This window comes from Pongo pygmaeus, chromosome 9 (genome assembly GCF_028885625.2).
Source record: "Pongo pygmaeus isolate AG05252 chromosome 9, NHGRI_mPonPyg2-v2.0_pri, whole genome shotgun sequence".
Lineage (NCBI taxonomy): Eukaryota > Metazoa > Chordata > Mammalia > Primates > Hominidae > Pongo > Pongo pygmaeus.
The window spans coordinates 57,872,919-57,894,414 of NC_072382.2; the positions used below are offsets into that span (position 1 = coordinate 57,872,919).

Genomic DNA, 21,496 nt, shown 5'->3' on the forward strand with positions numbered 1-21,496 from the left:
GTGAAACTCCATCTGAAAAAAAAAAAAAAAAAAAAAAAGACATCTCAAAACCCCAAATCTCTTATGGAATTGTATAGTATTTATGAAACTAAGAACTCATTTGAGAAGGGGAAAATTGGTCTTAAAATTCCAATAATTCTTAAATTTCGTTTCAATTTCAAGTAATTTATAGGTATGTCTTAGGAATCATCATTAAACCTTCTGTACCAGTTAGGCTATTCAAATATCTACATCTTTAAACATGTATAGCAATTTTGAAAAATAGAGAAGTTTTTCAGTTTAGATGAGCAATAAAATATTTTGTCAAAAAGACTCCTTTTCCTTTTACATTAATTGTCAGGGAAATCCAACATAGGAAATTTACTGCTTATGATTGAACAACATCAAATTTGTGGATTTACCAGAGAGCCTGTCTCAATCTGATTAGTTAGCAAAATAGGGAGTCCTGTTTCATTCTCCTAAACATTTTGTAACTCCCTGGTTTCTCTTGCCTTCAGAGAGATGTGATTTACAACACAGTGGTTCAATAAACAAAAAGCACTTTCAGGTCCAAGTGATTTGCCTTCCAATTTCCCATTAATTAAAGATGATTTTCTGCCTAAATGGAGACACAGGTCTCGTCTCTTGACACATAGTCTTTTTCCATAACCCCAGTAGTGTATCTTCCTGGTCAGACCTGCTGGGTGGGCACACTTCCCAGAGACAGGACCCTCCACCTCTCTGGAGCCCCCAACCTTATTTGGGAGCTCAGACTCACTACATTTATGCCCAGGTATGGGGAACTCACAGCCAGGAGACCTAAGCCCAGCAGATCTTACAAGGGAAAGAGGGGTACATACCACTCATAGACAGACTGAGGATAAGGATGACTTGAGCTCCTGCTTGGCATACCTTTCCTTCTTGGCACATAGATGTGTTCACCTCCAGGCCTGGCACAACTGGGAAAGGCCAGGAATTACTAGGCATTAGGACCAGCGAAAAGTTTCAGAGTCAAGGAAGAATTGAGCTTATGGCCTCCTGTAGTACAGCTGGCTATAACGTGTCCCAAATCTGTTCCCTAACTTCTACCAGGACTGCCCATTTCCCCAAGTCTAATGTGGATTTTTTTTTTTTTTTTTTTTTTTTTTTTTTTTTTTTTTGAGACAGAGCCTCGCTCTGTCACCCAGGCTGGAGTGCAGTGGCGCGATCTAGGCTCACTGCAAGTTCTGCCTCCTGGGTTCACGCCATTCTGCTGCCTCAGCCTCCCGAGTAGCTGGGACTATAGGCGCCCACCACCATGCCCGGCTAATTTTTTTTGTATTTTTAGTAGAGACGGGGTTTCATCATGTTAGCCAGGATGGTCTTGGCCTCCTGATCTCGTGATCCACCCGCCTCGGCCTCCCAAAGTGCTGGGATTATAGGCATGAGCCACCGTGCCCGGCCTAATGTGGGATTCTTTAGGCTGGTGGGGAGTCATTAGGGAAGGAAATGCTTTGTGTTTGCTCAGACATTCATTCCAACCCCATCCCATCTCCAATAAGAGACTTGTAAGCTCCAAGTCCTGACTTTCCTTAATGTCTCAGGTCCAATGCCCTATCTGCCTCTCTACCAGCACTCCCGCTTTGCTGCCTCAAGATGCTTCCCTCCCATTGATGATGTGTGGGTATTTTTGTTGTTGTTTTTTCATGTCTTTTTCTTTTTTTTTTTCTTTTTGTTTTTTTGGAGACAGGATCTCACTCTGTCACCCAGGCTGGAGTGCAGTGGTGCAGTCTCAGCTCACGGCAGCCTCGATCTCCCAAGCTCAAACAATTCTCCCACCTCAGCCTCTCGAGTAGCTGGGGCTACAGAAGCACACCACAACACCCGGTTAATTTTTATAATTTTTGTAGAGACGGGGTTTCACCGTGTTGGCCAGGCTGATCTCAAACTTCTGGGCTCAAGTGACCCACCCACCTTGGCCTCCCAAAGTGCTAGCATTACAGGCGTGAGCCACCGCTCCCGGCCCATTTAAAAATTTTAATTTAATTTGATTTTTACTATTTTTTTTGCAGCCCACAAGATGTCTTCATTTTTTAAAAAAATTATTATTATTATTTCTTGGAGGCAGGGTCTTGCTCTGTTGCTCAGGCCGGAGTGCAGTGGTGGGATTGTAGCTCATTGCAGCCTCTAACTCTTGGGCTCAAGTGATCCTCCCACCTCAGACTCTCAGGTAGTTAGGACCACAGGCATGAGCCACCACACCTGCCCCAATATACATATATATATACGTATATACATATATACATATATACATATATACACATATACACATATATACACACATATATACACATATATACATATATATACACACTCACACACACGCACACATATATATATATCTATATATATCTATATATATTCAACATTTTTGGCTTTCTCTTCTCCTTGAAATGTTTTTAATAAGATTTCTGAGCTGGGCATGGTGGCTCATGCCTGTAATTGCAGCACTTTGGGAGGCCAAGGCAGGAGGATCACTTGAGCCCAGGAGTTCAAGATCAGCCTTGGCAACATAACGAGACCCTGTATCTACAAAAAAATAAGAAAACTAGCCAGGCGTGGTGGTGTGTGCCTGTAGTCCCAGCTACTCGGGAGGTTGAGATGAGAGAACTGCTTGAGCCCAGGAGTTTGAGGCTGCAGTGAGTCATGATCACACCACTGTATTCCAGCCTGGGCAACAGAGTGAGACCCTATCTGTTTTGTTTTTACCTTAGAATATAGGTTTTATTATTAGTTAGGTATGGCAAGGCCAACAGCTCAGGAGATGACTGCCGTTGAGAAGATAGCCTCTCAGTTCCCAAGAGAAGAGAGTGAACTATGCCACAGGGGACTGTACCAGGAAGTAAGTGGGTAAGTCAGGGAGCAGAGGAAGTAGGGGAGGTGTAGGAAGAGTCCTTACTGTGTTTCTGCAGGAAGGAATGATGTGGCAGCATACACAGATTTAGGATTGGCTAGCATGAATAATTTCAATGGGTGCAGGGGCATGGAGGCTGTCCCTAGTTGTTTGGGACGTGGTCCTTGAGTGATTAGGGCAGGTGCATGGTGCCCCAGGATGTGAGAGCTCGATAAAGGAGGTGGGTGGGAGTGTGGACTCTTGATTGGTTGGTCTGCACATGGAAGCCATGCTCCCAGGAGAGTCATTTACTGTGTCTAGGACTTGACTAGCTCTGAGAGAAACGGTCCCTCAGGGTCAGCAAGGGCCCAGATGCCAAGCACCAAAAACACAAAATGAAAGGACATGGTTAATACAACTTGCGAGGCACCCTTGGCATGGCTCAAGCATTCTGCTTAGATAAGCCAGGCTGTCTGAGAGTCTTGCCAGTGCATGTCTCATCCTTGGCTGGCATAGTTTCCCTGGTCACCCTTGCAAGTCTGCTTCCCTACTTAAAACACCTCCAGTCTCCATCCAGTCTCCCACTCCACAATTCCCACCAGGAGAGCAATCCTCACTAAGTCATCCATAACCTGCCTGCATCCATCCTGGGACATTTCATTCCTATGACTGCCCCCAGTGTGTCCCATCTGCTGTTCACATTCCTCTTTCCCAGGTGCCTGCTTCACACCTCATGCAACACTCCTGTCGCCTGGTGGTCTGAAGCACATGCGCATGGCTTGTCCTGGCACAGGTAGGGTAGGATCTGATGTCCACGGGCCCTCAGCATCTCCACCACATCTCATGAACCATTCCTTCCCTAGATGCAGTCCAACATCACTCCGCCATTCCCTGTGGGATGGCGGGGTGGGGTACACGCACTTCTCCATGCATCACCATTGACAAACTTTATGCTTAGCGCTTTACAGGAAATGGTTTCATTCAGGCCGGGAGTAAGGAGGCTTTTCAAAGCTGGGCAGCCCTACTTTCCAGGCGTCCACTTTGGACATAACTGCTACCGCAAACAACTCTTGCTTCTTCTGCCCCCGAGACACCCTCTGCCCCAAAGACTGCGGCAGGGGTCACAGTGGTCTCCCCACTTGCGGCAGATCCCATGATTCCACATCTCAGAGACCAGTACATGTCACCTGTTCGCTCATGTCAGGGAAAACTCTCTCAAACCGTGTATTCCCTCTGCCCTCAAACAGCAATGATCATCAACACAGAAGACCTCCATAACCAAAGGTGTGGGGTTTTTCCCCCCACACACCAAGCAGCAGACACCAGGAGTGTCCTCCAATGCAGTTCCAACACTACCTACCTGGAGACAGTGTCAGATCCCACAGTTTGGGGGCTCAGTCCCCAAGACCTCCCCCTCTTTCTCCCCAGTTGCAAGTCTGGGCCTCTGGAACTTCTGACTGACTGGCTTCAAGTTGGGGTTCCCATGACCCCCTCTTTGGGTTCGATTAATTTGCTACAGTGACTCACATAACTCAGGGAAACACATTTGCTGGTTTATTATAAAGGATATTATGAAAGATACAGATGAAGAGATGTGGAGGGCGAGGTAAGGGGAAAAGGGCGTGGAGCATTCATGATCTCTCTGGGTGTGCCACTCTCTAGAAAGTGTTCACTCTCGAACTCCCATTCACAATTGCTTCAAAGAGAATAAAATACCTAGGAATCCAACTTACAAGGGATGTGAAAGACCTCTTCAAGGAGAACTACAAACCACTGCTCAAGGAAATAAAAGAGGATACAAACAAATGGAAGAACATTCCATGCTCATGGGTAGGAAGAATCAATATCATGAAAATGGCCATCCTTCCCAAGGTAATTTACAGATTCAATGCCATCCCCATCAAGCTACCAATGACTTTCTTCACAGAATTGGAAAAAACTACTTTAAAGTTCATATGGAACCAAAAAAGAGCCCGCATCGCCAAGTCAATCCTAAGCCAAAAGAACAAAGCTGGAGGCATCACACTACCTGACTTCAAACTATACTACAAGGCTACAGTAACCAAAACAGCATGGTACTGGTACCAAAACAGAGATATAGATCAATGGAACAGAACAGAGTCCTCAGAAATAATGCCACATATCTACAAGTATCTGATCTTTGACAAACCTGACAAAAACAAGAAATGGGGAAAGGATTCCCTATTTAATAAATGGTGCTGGGAAAACTGGCTAGCCATATGTAGAAAGCTGAAACTGGATCCCTTCCTTACACCTTATACAAAAATCAATTCAAGATGGATTAAAGACTTAAATGTTAGACCTAAAACCATAAAAACCCTAGAAGAAAACCTAGGCATTACCATTCAGGACATAGGCATGGGCAAGGACTTCATGTCTAAAACACCAAAAGCAATGGCAACAAAAGCCAAAATTGACAAATGGGATCTAATTAAACTCAAGAGCTTCTGCACAGCAAAAGAAACTACCATCAGAGTGAACAGGCAACCTACAAAATGGGAGAAAATTTTCGCAACCTACTCATCTGACAAAGGGCTAATATCCAGAATCTACAATGAACTCCAACAAATTTACAAGAAAAAAACAAACAACCCCATCAAAAAGTGGGTGAAGGACATGAACAGACACTTCTCAAAAGAAGACATTTATGCAGCCAAAAAACACATGAAAAAATGCTCACCATCACTGGCCATCAGAGAAATGCAAATCAAAACCACAATGAGATACCATCTCACACCAGTTAGAATGGCAATCATTAAAAAGTCAGGAAACAACAGGTGCTGGAGAGGATGTGGAGAAATAGGAACACTTTTACACTGTTGGTGGGACTGTAAACTAGTTCAACCCTTGTGGAAGTCAGTGTGGCGATTCCTCAGGGATCTAGAACTAGAAATTCCATTCGACCCAGCCATCCCATTACTGGGTATATACCCAAAGGACTATAAATCATGCTGCTATAAAGACACATGCACACGTATGTTTATTGCGGCATTATTCACAATAGCAAAGACTTGGAACCAACCCAAATGTCCAACAATGATAGACTGGATTAAGAAAATGTGGCACATATACACCATGGAATACTATGCAGCCATAAAAAATGATGAGTTCACGTCCTTTGTAGGGACATGGATGAAATTAGAAATCATCATTCTCAGTAAACTATCGCAAGAACAAAAAACCAAACACCGCATATTCTCACTCATAGGTGGGAATTGAACAATGAGAACACATGGACACAGGAAGGGGAACATCACACTCTGGGGACTGTTGTGGGGTGGGGGGAGGGGGGAGGGATAGCATTGGGAGATATACCTAATGCTAGATGACGAGTTGGTGGGAGCAGCGCACCAGCATGGCACATGTATACATATGTAACTTACCTGCACATTGCGCACATGTACCATAAAACCTAAAGTATAACAATAATAATAATGATAATAAAAGAAAAAAAAAAAAAAAAAAAGTGTTCACTCTCCAGATAGTGTTCAGCTATCTGGAAACTCTCTGAACCCTGTCCTTTTGGGTTCTTATGGAGGCTTCATTACATAGGCATGATTGACAACCATGCAGAAATGTGATTGGACAAAAAGCATGTGGTATAAACCCAGCAAGGCTTGTCTGTTCAGACTTGGCCTCTCTGTGCAGCATTCCTTCCTCTAGGGTATGAGGCAAGGCCCTTTCTGGAATGAGAGTCTTTTGACCCACAATCAAATTAGAGTCCTGCTTTGGGCAGGTGGAAGAAGGACAGGAGAAGGTCATAGACAGAGATTCTGTTTACTGAGGCCTAAAGTGCCCAACAATATAACAAGGAGTTAGGATCCAGGAGCTGCAGATGAAAAGCAAAATATATGGCTGGGCATGGTGGCTCACACCTGTAATCCCAGCACTTTGGGAGGCTGAGGCCGGTGCATCACCTGAGGTCAGGAGTTTGAGACCAGCCTGGCCAACATGGTGAAACCCCATCTCTACTAAAAATACAAAAATTAGCCGGGCATGGTGGCAGGTACCTGTAATCCCAGCTACTCAGGAGGCTGAGGCACGAGAATCGCTTGAACCTGGGAGGCAGAGGTTGCAGTGAGCAGAGATCGTGCCACTGCATTCCAGCCTGGGCAACAAAAAGAGACTTGGTCTCAAAAAAAAAGAAAACACCACAGCTCTTACTTTTTTAATTGACTTAACTTTTCATTGACTTAACTTTTCTTTTTTTTTTTTGAGATGGAGTTTCGCTCTTGTGGCCCAGGCTGGAGTGCAATGGTGCAATCTCGGCTCACTGCAACCTCCGCCACCCGGGTTCAAGCAATTCTCCTGCCTCAGCCTCCTAAGTAGCTGGGATTACAGGCATGTGCCACCACACCCAGCTAATGTTGCATTTTTAGTAGAGACGGGTTTTCTCTATGTTGGTCAGGCTGGTCTCGAACCCCCAACCTCAGGTGATCCACCTGCTTCAGCCCCCCAAAGTGCTGGGATTACAGGTGTGAGCCACCGCACCCAGCTGACTTAACTTTTCATTGATAACTTATTCATCATAAAGAATTAATTTGTTGGCTGGGTGTGGTGGCTCACACCTGTAATTCCAGCACTTTGGGAGGCCAAGGCAGGCAGATTGCTTGAGCCCAGGAGTTCCAGACCAGCCTGAGCAAAATATTTATTTTTTGTATTTATTTACAATAAATACAAAAAGTTATCTAGGCCCAGTGGTGTGCACCTGTAGTCCCAGCTACTCGGGAGGCTAAGGTGGGAGCTTCACCTGAGCCGGAGAGGTTGAGGTTTCAGTGAGCTGAGATTGTATCACTGCACTGCAGCCTGGGTGACAGAGCCAGACTTTGTCTTAAAAAAAAAAAAAAAAAAAAGAAAGAAAGAAAGAAAGAAAGAATTTGTTGCCTTCCTGATAAAAATTCCAGTGGGAAATTTTGATTCACATTGCATTTAATTTATAAATAAATTTGGGAGAATTGGTATCTTTGCTAAGCTAAAATATAATCTCTGTGGACATGACGTACATTGCCACTTTTTATCCTTTAACAAACTAAATTTTCTCTATAAGAGGTTATTTCCTAGATAGTTAATATTTTTGGTACTACTTTGTGCTGTATTTTATGTGTTAATATTTAATGTTAATATTTAATGTTAATATGACATATTTATGTGCAACAATCGTTGCAGAGAAATGCTATCCATTTTTAAAATTTTGCCATGAATACAGCAGCCTCACCGAATTCTCTTAGTAGTTCTAACAGCTTGCCATTTGATTCTAACAGGTTTTCTATGTAAAAGATTTTGTCATCTTCAAACGATGATAGTTTCATTTTTTCTCTTTCACCTCTTACCTTCCTTGTGTTTCTTTAGCATTGGGCAGGTCCTTCAGGGATATGTGAAACAGTAGCAGTAACAACCAGACATCCTGGCCTCTTTTTTTTTTTTCGTGATGGAGTCTCACTCCGTTGCCCAGGCTAGAGTGCAGTGGCACAATCTCGGCTCACTGCAGCCTCCACCTCCCGGGTTCAAGTGATTCTCCTGCCTCAACCTCCCAAGTACTTGGGATTACAGGTACCTGCCACTACACCCGACTAATTTTTGTACTTTTACTTTTAGTAGAGACAGGGTTTCACCATGTTGGCCAGGCTGGTGGCGAATTCCTGACCTCCAGTGATCCACCTGCCTCGTCCTCTCTAAGTGCTGGGATTACAAGTGTGAGCCACCACGCCTGCTGTTGTGGCCTCTTTATTGGTCTTCTTGGGAATGCACCTGAAGTGTCTTCATTACACATAATGTTTGCTGTAGAGCAATGATTCTCAAACCTTTTGGTCTCAGGATCCCATTACACTATTAAAAATTACTGAAGACCCCAAAGAACTTTTATTTATGGGGACTCTATTCATCAGTATTTACCATAATAGAAAGAAAAAATTTAAACATTCATCAATTCTTCAAAAAATTATAAATCTTCTATATGATAACATAAATAATATATTTTTATGAAAAATAACCATCTTCCCAAAAAAAAAGTAAGAAGAGTACTATGGTTTTACCCTTTTGAAAATTTTTCACGTCTGATTTTTTTTTCATAGCTGGATTTTTCTATCTGATTCATCATCCAACCTGTTTTAATATGTTATTTAGGTTGGAGTATATGAAGAAAATTCAGCCTCACACAGATATATAGTTGAAAGGGGGGAGTGTATTTTAATGGTATTTTTACATAATTGTGTCTATTCTATATTATACCAAACTCAACAAGTGGTAGCTTCTGAAAAGTCAGTTATCATGTGGAAATCCACACTCATATCAACTAACTTATCATATTGTGTGTACTCATGAGAAAATGAGACTGAAACATGAAAATAGTGTGTTAGTACTATTCTAAAAATAATTTTGATATCAAAGCCTCCCTAAGGAGGGATTCTTAGGGTTCCCTGGAAAACAGTTTGAGAACTGTTGCTATAACATATTGATATTTATCCTTTCTCAAGTCACAAAGGATCTCTTTATTTTGTTATACATTTTCCTTATCATCAATAGATGTTGACAATTATGAAATTCATTTTCTGCATCTAGTAAAATAAATGTACAATCCTTTTCTTTGATTACTGGCACAGGGAATTACAAAGATAGATTTTTCTGATATTAAACTCTTCTTGACTCCCTGGAATAAGCCCTGGTTAATCATGATGTACTATTATTTTCACCTGATCTGTGCTGTACCATGTACAGCATGATGTACTATTACTGCTACCCAGTTGGAAACATTCAGCCTCTCTCTGTGAGCTCTTTTTCCCTGGGGATGTCGACTACCCTGCCTAAAATATGTGTGACTGTGTGTGTGGACCCATTCCAGCAGGTACCACTCTCAGTGGTTTTAAGGTGGCAGGATGTAGTGGCGGAGGTGGAGGTGTCAATGCGTAGGTGTCAGAACAGAGTCTATAATATCATTGTTCACATTGGAGCCATGCATTTGCTGCTTATGGGGCATTTGGCCATCCTTTACCTCCTGGCCCTACCCATTTCTCAGAGATTAAAAAAATTTTTAAAGATAATCTTGCTGTGTTGCCCAGGCTGGCCTCAAATTTGTGAGTTCAAGCAGGCCTCCTGTCTTGGCCTCCCAAGTAGCTGGGACTATAGGCACATGCCACCATGCCTGGCCCATTTCTAAATTTCTTGTTTGTTTGTTATTACAAATGCCTAGCCCTCAGGGTATGAACATGGACAGGAGAAGAAGAAACCAGAGTTGCTGCTACGTCCACCAGCCTCTCTGCATGTCCTGGCCTCAGCCCCCCTGGGCTCTGGTACTGACCCATCTCTGGCCACCATGCTCCTCCATAAGCCTCTACAGAGCTAATCTGACCTTGTTGATGTTCCCATGAGAGAGTGACCTGCATGCCCCCTGCACCCCTCTGTGATAATACAGCAGACCAAGAGCTCTTCCACCCTTTCCTGCCTGGGAGCTGGGCACGTCCCCAGCTGGGCTGCCGATTTAACACACCACACTCTCATTCTCCCAAGGTGGGGCTCCAGGACTAGGCTAGGGCAGTAGAAAGTCCCCCTCTCTACATTGCCCTTGGTTCAGGAGCCAACTTAGAAAAAGCATTTCCAAATTGGCTGGGCCAGCTGAGCAGAGATTTTCTGTGCTGAGAAATATCAGGATATCCAGACAGAGGGGTGGAAGGAGCCTTCCAGGGCACACATGAGATGTGGCAGGGGTAGGCTGTCCATTTTAAAGCTTAAAGGCTTTAGACATGAACTCACAGGGACTTCATATCAGGGTCATCTGCCATGTGGCCCAGCAGGGCCCATCCTGAGGAAATGACCGGTATAGTCAGGAGCTGGCTGAAGAGCTGCCCTCACTCCACACCTTCCAGCAGCCCAGGTGCCGCCATCACGGGGCTCCCACTGGCATCTCTGCAGCTGCACTTCTCCCAGTGCTGAGGAGCAGAGCTGGTCTAGTGCCCTGTCCATTGCCAAGGCACAGCAAACCTCTCTTGTTCCCTCAGGTTACACAACTGGGATAAATGACCCGGGATGAAGAAACCACTGGCATCCAGGAACCTGTCTTAGACCATTTTGTAGGGGAAATGACCTGCAGGGACTTTCCCCAGGGACCACATCCAGCTTTTCTTCCCTCCCAAGAGACCAGCATGGAAGGCTCACTATAAATAGCAGCCACCTCTCCCTGGCAGACAGGGACACGCAGCTTGGCTCTAGCACAGATCAGGTGAGGAGCACACCAAGGAGTGATTTTTAAAACTTACTGTGTTTTCTCTTTCCCAACAAGATTATCATTTCCTTTAAAAAACAGTTATCCTGGGGCATACAGCTATACCATTCTGAAGGTGTCTTATCTCCTCTGATCCAGAGAGGTAAGCAGGGTCGGGCCTGGTAGTACTTGGATGGGAGACCACCTGGGAATACCAGGTGCTAAAGGCTTTAAGAATAAAAAATAATCATCCTGCTTTGTGTTTATCCCATGTTGAGTTCTGTGCTGGGCAGAGGGAACACACAGTAAATGCATTGTGGGGAATTATAGGTTACTTGAGGGAGTGACAGTCTGGTCGTAACTCCCGCCTTCCTCCATCAATGCCACGTTGGCATCCTCTTACGCAGTCAGGCTTCAGGGCTGATGGGTTCAGAACCGAGGGCTTCTGGCTCTGAGTGAGGTCCTGCTGCAAGGTTTCCTAGATGAGCCACTGAGACTCTAATAAGATCCAGTGGAAATAACCAGGCTCTCATCGGAATATAAGTCCCAAGGGAAGCTGTGCCAGTCTTGTGGGCGACTGCCTGACTTCTCCTTTCATTTCAGCACCATGAAGCTTCTCACGGGCTTGGTTTTCTGCTCCTTGGTCCTGGGTGTCAGCAGCCGAAGCTTCTTTTCATTCCTTGGTGAGGCTTTTGATGGTAAGGCTTCAGAAGGTTTGCAGGATTTCTGAAGAGAAACATCGCCCTGGACCTGATAAACTGGGGAAAATGACGCTTTCGGAAAGCTGCTTTTGAACCATGGAGTTGCTAGTGTCTGCGTTGGTGAGGCCTGCCAGGAACTAGGGTTTGCTGGCTTGCCTGTCTCGAATCTTTCAGAGCTGCTGGGAATATCTCCTCTGCCCGTAGTGCAGCTTCTCAGGGTGTGTTCAGTGGATGGATCACGTTTCAGAAGCCGCTGCAAGGTGTATCAAAAACACATCTCCTGAGCCGTAAGGGACGGGGCATCCAGTAACAACGCACACGGGGTATTTTTGTGCTTCCTTAAGATTTGAGCCGCTGCCTTAGGTTGTGCTGCCCAATGTGCAGGATGTGCCGGGTGCCTGGGGAGCTGCTACACAGATTAGAGAGTCGAGGATTATTGTCAGTCAGTTACTCAGAGAAAGAACAATCATCCTTTCCAGGAGCAGCTGAGCTGTTTGTTTTGAGTAGAAGATGCAAAATAAGGCCTGCAATTGGTATAAAATGTCCCTCAGCATAAATCGCATAAGAGTATGGCTAAGGCTGTTGACTCTTCTGTCTTCTTTCTCTTTTCTCCTTCGATTTCCTAGTTGGATAATGTACAGGGCTCTTTAGCCTCACTCTGTCAGGGGCTCCCTTCCTGGTTTGTTCTATTTCCATTCCTTCTCCAGCCTTCTTGACAAGAGCTGGGAACTAACATTCGTGAAGCCCCCACAAGGACCAGAGCATTTTCTCATTTAGTTTCAGAATGACTCTGTGAGGCAGGCATCTTCCCCTCTTGGAAGGTGAGAAAGCTGAGGCTTAGAGCAGCTGAGGCCAATGCCCAGGGACTTACTGCCAGTCAGCAGGTGGCAGGGCAGAGGTTTGAACCCAGCTGTGCTTGAGGTCAGGGCTCTTACCAGGTAGATGCATCACTGACCACCTCCTAGAGGTTGATGGTTATGAATCTCAGGCACACCTTGGCATCACCTGAACTACCCATGCCTGCAACTCCCCAACAGAGTCTGCAGAAACTGGCCTGGGGTGTGGCCTGGGCATTGGGACTTTCAGTTTCTCTCTGGGTGGTTAGAAAGTGCAGCCAAGGCTCACATCTGTAATTCCAGCACTTTGGGAGGCCAAGGTGGATGAATCACTTGAGGTCATGAGTTCCCAAGCAGCCTGGCCAACATGATGAAACCCCGTCTCTACTAAAAATACTAAAATGTAGCCAGGCGTGGTGGTAGGCACCTGTAATCCCAGCTACTCAGGAGGCTGAAGCAGGAAAATCAGTTGAACCCGGGAAGCAGAGGTTGTAGTGAGTTAGATTGCTCCAGTGTGCTCCAGCCTGGGTGACAGAGTGAGACACCATCTAAAAAAATAAAAAAGAAAAAGAAAGTGCAACCAAGGCCAAGCACCGCTGCTCTGTTTCTTCCTCAAGCAACCCACAGCATCAGTACAGCCTACTGAGAAAGTGTTTAGGGACATTTACGCTCTTAAAAGTTACTGGAACTCAGGTCACAATGACGTGTATTCCATTTGCAAGAATATATACTTTAGTAGTCAGGGCAGAAGTACTCTCTGTCTGCCACCTTTCTCAGCATCAGTATTCCATGTCACCACCTCATTCATATACACTCCTGGATCTTATCATAGGCAGCTTCATTCTATAGCAGTGGCTTTTCACCAGGGGACCTGGAGAAGCCAACTAGGATAAAGGAATGTGCTTCTCAACCCATGGTATCCAAGGCTGCTATGATCACAGGCTGAAAGCTTGAAGTCAGTGGAAGAGTTGTCCTTTCATTCTCCTCTAAGGTGGTGTTGGAGTCTTTATGTTCTCCTGATGTCCCTTCTGCCTTTCCTTTCCTTTCCAGGGGCTCGGGACATGTGGAGAGCCTACTCTGACATGAGAGAAGCCAATTACATCAACTCAGACAAATACTTCCATGCTCGGGGGAACTATGATGCTGCCAAAAGGGGACCTGGGGGTGCCTGGGCCGCAGAAGTGATCAGGTAACTGGAGCTCCTGGGACGCCAGGGCTGGGTGAGCAGAGCTTGCCTGCCTCAGACAGTCAGGAGGGAGACGAGCTCCTTGTATTGACGTTAGAGGCTGCGGTCCCTCCTCTTCTTGCCCTCTCTCTGCCTCTGTGCTCAGTGTGAGGGCCTGAGTGGATGGTAGGAGTGAGTGATTCCTCACCCTCCCTCTCTGGGTGCTGTTCATCCAGCCTAGGGGTGCCCAGACTGGCTGAGTGGGGCAGTGCCCAGGCAGGGTCAGTGTTTTCACCCCTCCTTCCTTGGTCTTTCTGGGCTCCTCTCTGAGCCCTCCCTTGGAACGGGGAGAATGGGAGGGTGGGCTGTTGCTCACTGGCCTGATGATTAATCTCCTTCTTGCTTGCCTTGATTAAAGTGATGCCAGAGAGCATTTCCAGAGACTCACAGGCCATGGTGCGGAGGACACGCTGGCTGATCAGGCTGCCAATGAATGGGGCAGGAGTGGCAAAGACCCCAATCACTTCCGACCTGCTGGCCTGCCTGATAAATACTGAGCCTCTTCACTCTGCTCTCAGGAGACCTGGCTGTGAGGCCCTCGGGGCAGGGACAAAAAGTTAGTGAAGTCTATGTCCAGAGAAGCTGAGATATGGCATATAATAGGCATCTAATAAATGCTTAAGAAGTGGAATTTGTTGAAACAGTGTGTTCTTCTTTTGGTGCTGACTGCCTGTTTGGTACAAAGGGGAAATCAATGCACACCCACGTGAAGGATGAGCCTAGGTAGGCCTATGTGTTTGGATGTGAGGAGACATTCTTAGCAGTCACAGTGCAGACACCTGCATCAACCCCTCCACAAATTAGACCTCCTTTTTTCCAGACCTTTGTGGTTACATTGTTGCTATTTCCAGTCCCTTCCTTGTCCAGGCTTCTCACCTCCTGTTAATTATTTCCTGTTACGTTCTCTGTCCCCCAGTTCTTCGTTCCTCAGTGATCTCTGTTTCTGGAGGCAGGGGACACAGATAATTGAATTGTGAAATCCTGCCTCAGTGACTGCCACCCCAATCTTCCTTTCATTTCTCAGCAACACCTACAAATCCAGGCATTAATGAATTTCTACCCACTCCATCTAAAAAATGCCTCCAATGCAGTTCTCTTCCACTCTATTTTCATTGCCTTCTTTCAAGTCTAAATATGTAATGTGACTCCTTTTATGAATGTTTTCTGAGTTTCTGGAGCTTAACTAGATCAAAGTTGTGGAAGTGGTGGCAGTGGAGAGAGAGCCAGATAGAGAAGAACTGTTTTATCAGTCAGGGTCCCTTTGGGAGACAGAAACCAAGCAGTAATTTGAAAAGGGAAATTTTAATATAAAGAATTATTAACTGATAGCAGCATTAACTTCTAAGAGTACAGAATATGAGAAGGTATAAATTTAAGATTGGGCCCCTCACAAGACTGACATTGGATGGCAAATAGTTTACTGGGTCCTTCAAGCCAAAACTAACATATAAGAACTCCATTGAGGTATTAATGAAACTTGGCAGGAAGCTACCCAGGGTGTAACTTAGCTCTGGGAATGCAGCTAGGGTTCCTGTGACAAATTTGGGAAACTGCTTGGGGGCAGGAGATAGGTTATCAAACCCCCTGGGAAGCCAGTTGTGGAAGTGGCAGTGCTCTGGACTGAACTGTGTCTTGACAAAATGTATATGTTGAAACCCCAACTCACAGCCTGGCTGTACTATTTTGTTACAGCAGCCCAAGCTGATTAAGATAAGTGGGCTGCTGGTAAACATCATGGACATCCTACTGAGGTGCCACAGAAATTGTCAGGAAACTGTCTTGGCCTTGGGATGCTACTCAGATCTCTGGGGCGAGTGCCACTGGGTGTCCTGTACAGGAGAAGAGTACCACAGGAGCCGAAAGGAAGCAAAGTATACAAGATCAGGAAAAGATGTCTTCATCTCCTGCTTGGCCCTCTAGAGCCCTCTATGGGTGAAGATTAACATCATGCCCAACTGGCAAAGGAGAAATGTTCACAGGGTCCAGCTCCAGCATCACAAATAGGGCAAAGGGGTGGGTGTGGAGCTCAAAATAAAGAAACTGATAATTGGCATACCCCTTTTCTCTGAAAAAGGATTGAGGAGGACTCCTAAGGTGAGAAGATTAGTTATGAAATTATATTTACAGAGGAAAGACAAATTTATTTGTCAAGGAGGAAGAAAATGTATGGATATAAAGTAGAACTATTTACAACAGAACTTTCTCATACAGTTCTCATCAAAAGACACTAATAGAAGTGTAGGTATAGGAGGTATAGGAGGTTTGAGTCTGAGTCTCAAAGATGTGCCAATGCCAAAACAAGGCAAGGGCAAGATAAATAAGATAAAGGAGAGAGGGGTGGAAGATTGGCTCATGGGAGCAGACTCAATCCACTGTTGAGATTAGTGTTCAGTCTAGTAAAGTCTGAGTTGACCCCAAGTTGTAAAAAAAGACTGTAATGCTATTATTACAATAGCAATTGTAAATGCTTACAATTAGATTTCTGTCACAAGTACTGAAGTTGTAGATTTTGGGGGGCAGGAGAGAGAGAAAGGGAGGATGAGAGAAAGAATGGCTTTCAAAGTCAAATAAAACAAGCTTTCAGAGTCTTTGTAGATATTCAAAACTTTGCAATCAACATATTATTACTAGAAATAATTCATCAAAGCAAGATTTGGATACAGAAGTTCATCCATCCGTCTGTAAAGGACCAAATCACTCCCCTTCTTGAAATCTACAATTTGAAAAAAAAATTTAATTCAATATAGTCCATAGGTTCAGAGGAAGAAAAAGTATAAAAAAAACAAGAAAACAAAATTTTAAATCAAAATTTGTATCCAAGGAAAAAGGTGCTTGGTTTACCCAGGAATTTATAATTTGTAAAGTCACACCTAATCCCTATGCTCTGACACACCCAAATACCTTTTATTAATTACTTGGTTTTCCTCAGTAAGAATTAACATGCTTCTCTCTGTTAGAAAAGTTTGGGAAAGGGACATTGCATTGCTCTATGTTATAGTTGTGTTTTGTTTTGTTTCGAAACTAAGAGCATCTCCCTCTTTCGTCCAGGCTGAAGTGCCATGGCATGATCATGGCTCACTGCAAGCTCGACCTCCCGGGGCTCAAGAGATCCTCCCACTTCAGCCTCTTGAATAACTGGGACTGCAGATGTGCACCATAACACTTGGCTAATTTTTATATTTTTTGTAGAGACGGGGTTTTGCCGTGTCACCCAGGCTGGTCTTGAACTCCTGGGCTCAAGTGATCTGCCTGCCTTGGCCTCCCAAAGTGCTGGGATTACAGGCATGAGTCACTGAGCCCGGCCTACTGTTATATTTATTTTTGTGTCGGTTTGAGGGTGCCCAGATTCACATTGTTTCTGGGGTCATCTGTGAGGGTGTTTCCAGAGGAGATTAACATTTGAATTGGACTCAGTAAAGTAGATTGCTATTCTCAATGCAACTGGGCATCACCTAATCTGTTGAAGGCTTGAATAGAACAAAAATAGAGGAAGGACAGATTTGCCTCCCTTTTCCCCTGCCTCACTGCTTGAGTTGGACATCTCCTCTCATCTTCTCTTGCCCTCAAATTGGATTTACCTGATCAGTTGCTCTGGTTCTCCGGCCTTTGAACTCAGACTGAATTACACTTTCCTGAGTTTCTAGCTTGCAGAGGGCAGATCGTGGGACTTCTCAGCCCCCATTATCTTGTGAGCCAATTCCTTACAATAAATAAATACATACATACATACACAAGTAAATTATTTGTCCTGTGTCTCTCAAGAACCCTGACTAATAGGGTACCCAAGCTTTTCAGTCTTATCTCCTATGACTAATTCATGTGCCTCATGCTACTTGCAAATTGAGCTGCTTGTTATTTTTAAACATGTCATTGAATTAGGAATTATTTCAAACGTTCAGGAATGTGCTTCCATGTGTTCATTCAGCATTTATTATTATTTAAAATATTCATTCATTCATTTATTTATTTATAGATTTAGGGGGTACAAGTACAGATTTGTTACACTGATAGATTGCATAATGGTGAAATCTGGGTTCTTAGTGTAACCATCACCCAAGTAGAGTTCATTGTACCTGTCAGGTAATTTCTCAACCCTCGGCCCCCTTCCGCCCTCCATCTTTCTGAGTCTCCAGTGTCCGTTATTCCACCTTCTATGTCCATGTGTACACATTATTTAGCTCCCATTTATAAGTGAGAAAATGTGATATTTGACTTTCTGGGTTATTTCACTTAAGATAGTGGCCTCTAGTTCTATCTATGTTGCAGCAAAATACATGATTTCATTCTTTTTAATGGCTGAATAGTATTCTATGGTGTATATATGTGTATACACACATACACACACACCCCTCCAATCATTCGTTGATAGACACTTAGGTTAATTCCATATCTTTGCTACTGTGAATAATAGTGTTGTGATAAATACACGCATTCAGGTATATTTTTTATATAATGATCTATTTTCCTTTGGGTAGTACCCAGTAATGGGACTGCTGGGTCAAATGGTAGCTCTATTTTTAGTTCTCTGGGAAATCTCCATACTCTTTTCCACAGAGGCTGTACTAATTGACATTCCCATGAACAGTGTATAAGCATTCCCTTTTCTCCACATCCTCACCAACATCTGTTGTTTTTTTGACATTTTAATAATAGCCATTCTGATTGTGTGAGATGGTATCTCATTGTGGTTTTAATTTGTGTTTCTCTGATGATTAGTGATGTTGAGCATTTGTTCATATTTTGTTGGCCATTTGCATATTTTCTTTTGAAAAATGCCTGTTAACGTCCTTTGCCCACTTTTTAATGGGGTTATTTGCTTTTTTCTTGTTGTCCGAGTTCCTTGTAGAATCTGGGTACTTGTCCTTTGTCAGATGCGTAGTTTGCAAATATTTTCTCCCATTCTTAGGTTGTCTGTTTACTCTGTTGGCTATTTCTTTTGTTGTGCAGAAGTTTTTAGTTTAGTTTATTCCTGCTTGTATGTATTTTTTTTTTTTTTTTTTGCTGCATTTGCTTTTGAGATCTTAGTCATAAATTCTTTGACTAGGCCAATGTTTGGTAGAATTTTCCTAGGTTTTCTCTTAGAATTTTTTGTTTCAGGTCTTACATTTAAGTTGTTAATCCACCTTGAGTATATATATATATGATGAGAGATATAAAATTTCATTCTTCTGCATATGGCTATCCACTTTCATCAGCACCATTTATTGAATAAGGTATCCTTTCCCCAGTGTATGTTTTTGTTGACTATGTCAAAGATCAGTTGGTTATATGTATGGGGTTTTATTTTTGGGTTCTCTATTTTGTTCCATTGATCTATGTGTCTATTTTTATACCAGTACCATCAACATTTATTAAATAAGTAGCTATGTGACTAAAGGAACCCAGGGAATGTCACCCCAAAATACAGTACTCTGGTAGGCTGATTATTTTAAAGGCCCTTGAAAGGCAGCAGATGCTGGAAGAGGCTGTTCTCTGCTATTCTCTTATCTGCCTTATGGCTGCATCCCATGAAAGAGAAAACAATTGCCTTCCACCTGCTTCATGAAATCTCATTATTTCAGAGAAGATGACTGAGGAATACAGCTTTTTCAAAAGATGACACCTGCTTATTGGGCTCATTCAAATTTCAAGAGAATCATTTACAAGTTAATTTCTATCCCCCAGGTCCACTCATTCTTCCTAATAATCATTTATGACTTCAAAAAATTTGTCTACATTCCCCATCTTCTCCTCCCCTATGAAGAATAGTATATAATCACCTGTACCCCACTGGGTTATTGGGAAATCACCCTCCTGTGATTTTCCCCCATGCAAGTTAAAATACATGTATATGACTTTTTCTCCTATTAATCTGCCTTTGTCAGTTTATTTTCAGCTGAACTCTAGAGAGTGAAGGAAGAAGCTTTTTTTCTTCATCCCTACATGACCCAGGCATTGATCCAGGCAATGAAGATTCAGTGTAAATAACCACCACTAACAAGACCATGGCCTTTGGAAGCTGTGCTAAGAGGCATGGATGAGCTCCTTCAGCATGTGGATGGAGACTGAAGACAGGTCCGAAGGCTCAGTGTGGGTGTCTCCATTCTCTAAGAAGTTTGGAGGAGAAGCTGGATACAGCAAAACAGACTGAGAAGGAGCAGCTGTTGGGAAAGGAGGAAAACTAGGAAAGCATGGTGTTCCAGAATCCCTGACGGAGCTATTGATTAGTAGTATCAGATTCTGCTCAGCAGTTGAGGAGTTCACCTTTGGCTTAAGCAACATGGAGTCATTGACTATCTTGTGAAGGTGGTTGCAGGGGAAGGTCTGGAGAACGAAATGGAGCAGTGATAAGAGAGAATGGGAGATGGTATGATAGGACTCCTGGACACCCCAGACATCAATCAAAACACAACAGACAAGAAGGTGTGGATACAAAAACTAGCAGTTAGAAGAAATAATAGAAAATGAACTCCAACTACTTCTGAAAAAAAAGTAATGAGGGCAATTAATACATTGAATAAAGCCTCAATAAGTACACAGTGTAGTACTGACTTACATATAGAAAAAACCTGATCAGTGGAGCCAAATCCTCAGAATTAGACATAAGTGCATATGAGAATTTTGTATGTGATAAAGGTTGTATGTTAACGTAGTAAGTAAAAGACGGACTATTCAACAAACGGTATTGGTACAACTGGGTGACCATCTAAAATAACATAATGTTGAAAACATACTGTATATATTATGGTAGGACAAATTCCAAATATGCTAAATATTTATAAACAAATAAGGAAAATGATAATAATAATATTAACATTATCTGGTGAATCCATGGAAAATTCTTTTATAACCCAAAGTAGGGAAAGCTGCAACAACATGGATGGAACTGGAGGTCATTATGCTAAGTGAAATCATTCAGGAACAGAAAGACAAACATCACATGTTCTCACTTATTTGTGGGATCTAAAAATCAAAACAATTGAATTCATGGAGATAGAGAATAGAAGGATGGTTACAAGAGGCTGGGAAGGGTAGTGGGGAGGGGGGAGTGAGGGGAGGTGAGGATGGTTAATGGGTATAAAAAAAATACTTAGAATGAATAAGATCTAGTATTTGATAGCACAACGGGGGACTATAGTCAGTAATAATTTAGTTGTACGTTGTAAAATAACCAAAAGAGTATAATTGGATTGTTTGTAACACAAAGGATAAATGCTTGAGGGGATGGATACCCAATTTTCCATGATGTGATTGTTACGCATTGCATGGCTGTACCAAAATATCTCATGTACCCCGTAAGTATATACACCTACTATGTACCCACAAAAAATTTTTAAAAAGTAATGAAATAAAAATATTTGAGTTTAAGAAAACCACAAAAAATAAAGTAGGGAAAGCTCTTCAAATACTATGAAATTGAGAAGACAACTAAAGAAAATATTAATAAAGACAAGAACATAAATAATTTCTTTTGGCAGAACATAAGCCATCATAATCAGAAGATAAATAAGCTGGAAAAAATATTTGTAACTCATATCCTAGATAACATACTCATTTTCCCTCTATATAAAAAGTTTCTGTAATGTGATAAATAAAAACACAATAAACCAGTAAAAAATGACTACTTTGATATGAAGGTATGGATTCACAATTCCTAGAAAATAGAAATGGCTCTTAAACATGTGGAAA

General features: G+C 43.1%; 1 protein-coding gene across 2 annotated transcripts; it reads left to right on the plus strand.

Moving 5' to 3' along the window:
* Positions 1-11,004: 11,004 nt before the first annotated feature.
* Positions 11,005-14,459, plus strand: LOC129007231 (serum amyloid A-1 protein). Of its 2 annotated transcripts, XM_054437805.2 has the most exons (5): positions 11,005-11,084; positions 11,169-11,229; positions 11,670-11,764; positions 13,654-13,792; positions 14,187-14,459. In XM_054437805.2, exons 3-5 carry the CDS (start codon positions 11,674-11,676, stop codon positions 14,323-14,325), a joined length of 369 nt encoding a protein of 122 aa, XP_054293780.1. In that variant the 5' UTR covers positions 11,005-11,084; positions 11,169-11,229; positions 11,670-11,673; the 3' UTR covers positions 14,326-14,459. The 2 variants fall into 2 exon arrangements, with proteins under 2 accessions (XP_054293780.1, XP_054293781.1); XM_054437806.2 differs by lacking the exon at positions 11,169-11,229 and having other exon boundaries at positions 11,018-11,084.
* Positions 14,460-21,496: the final 7,037 nt, after the last annotated feature.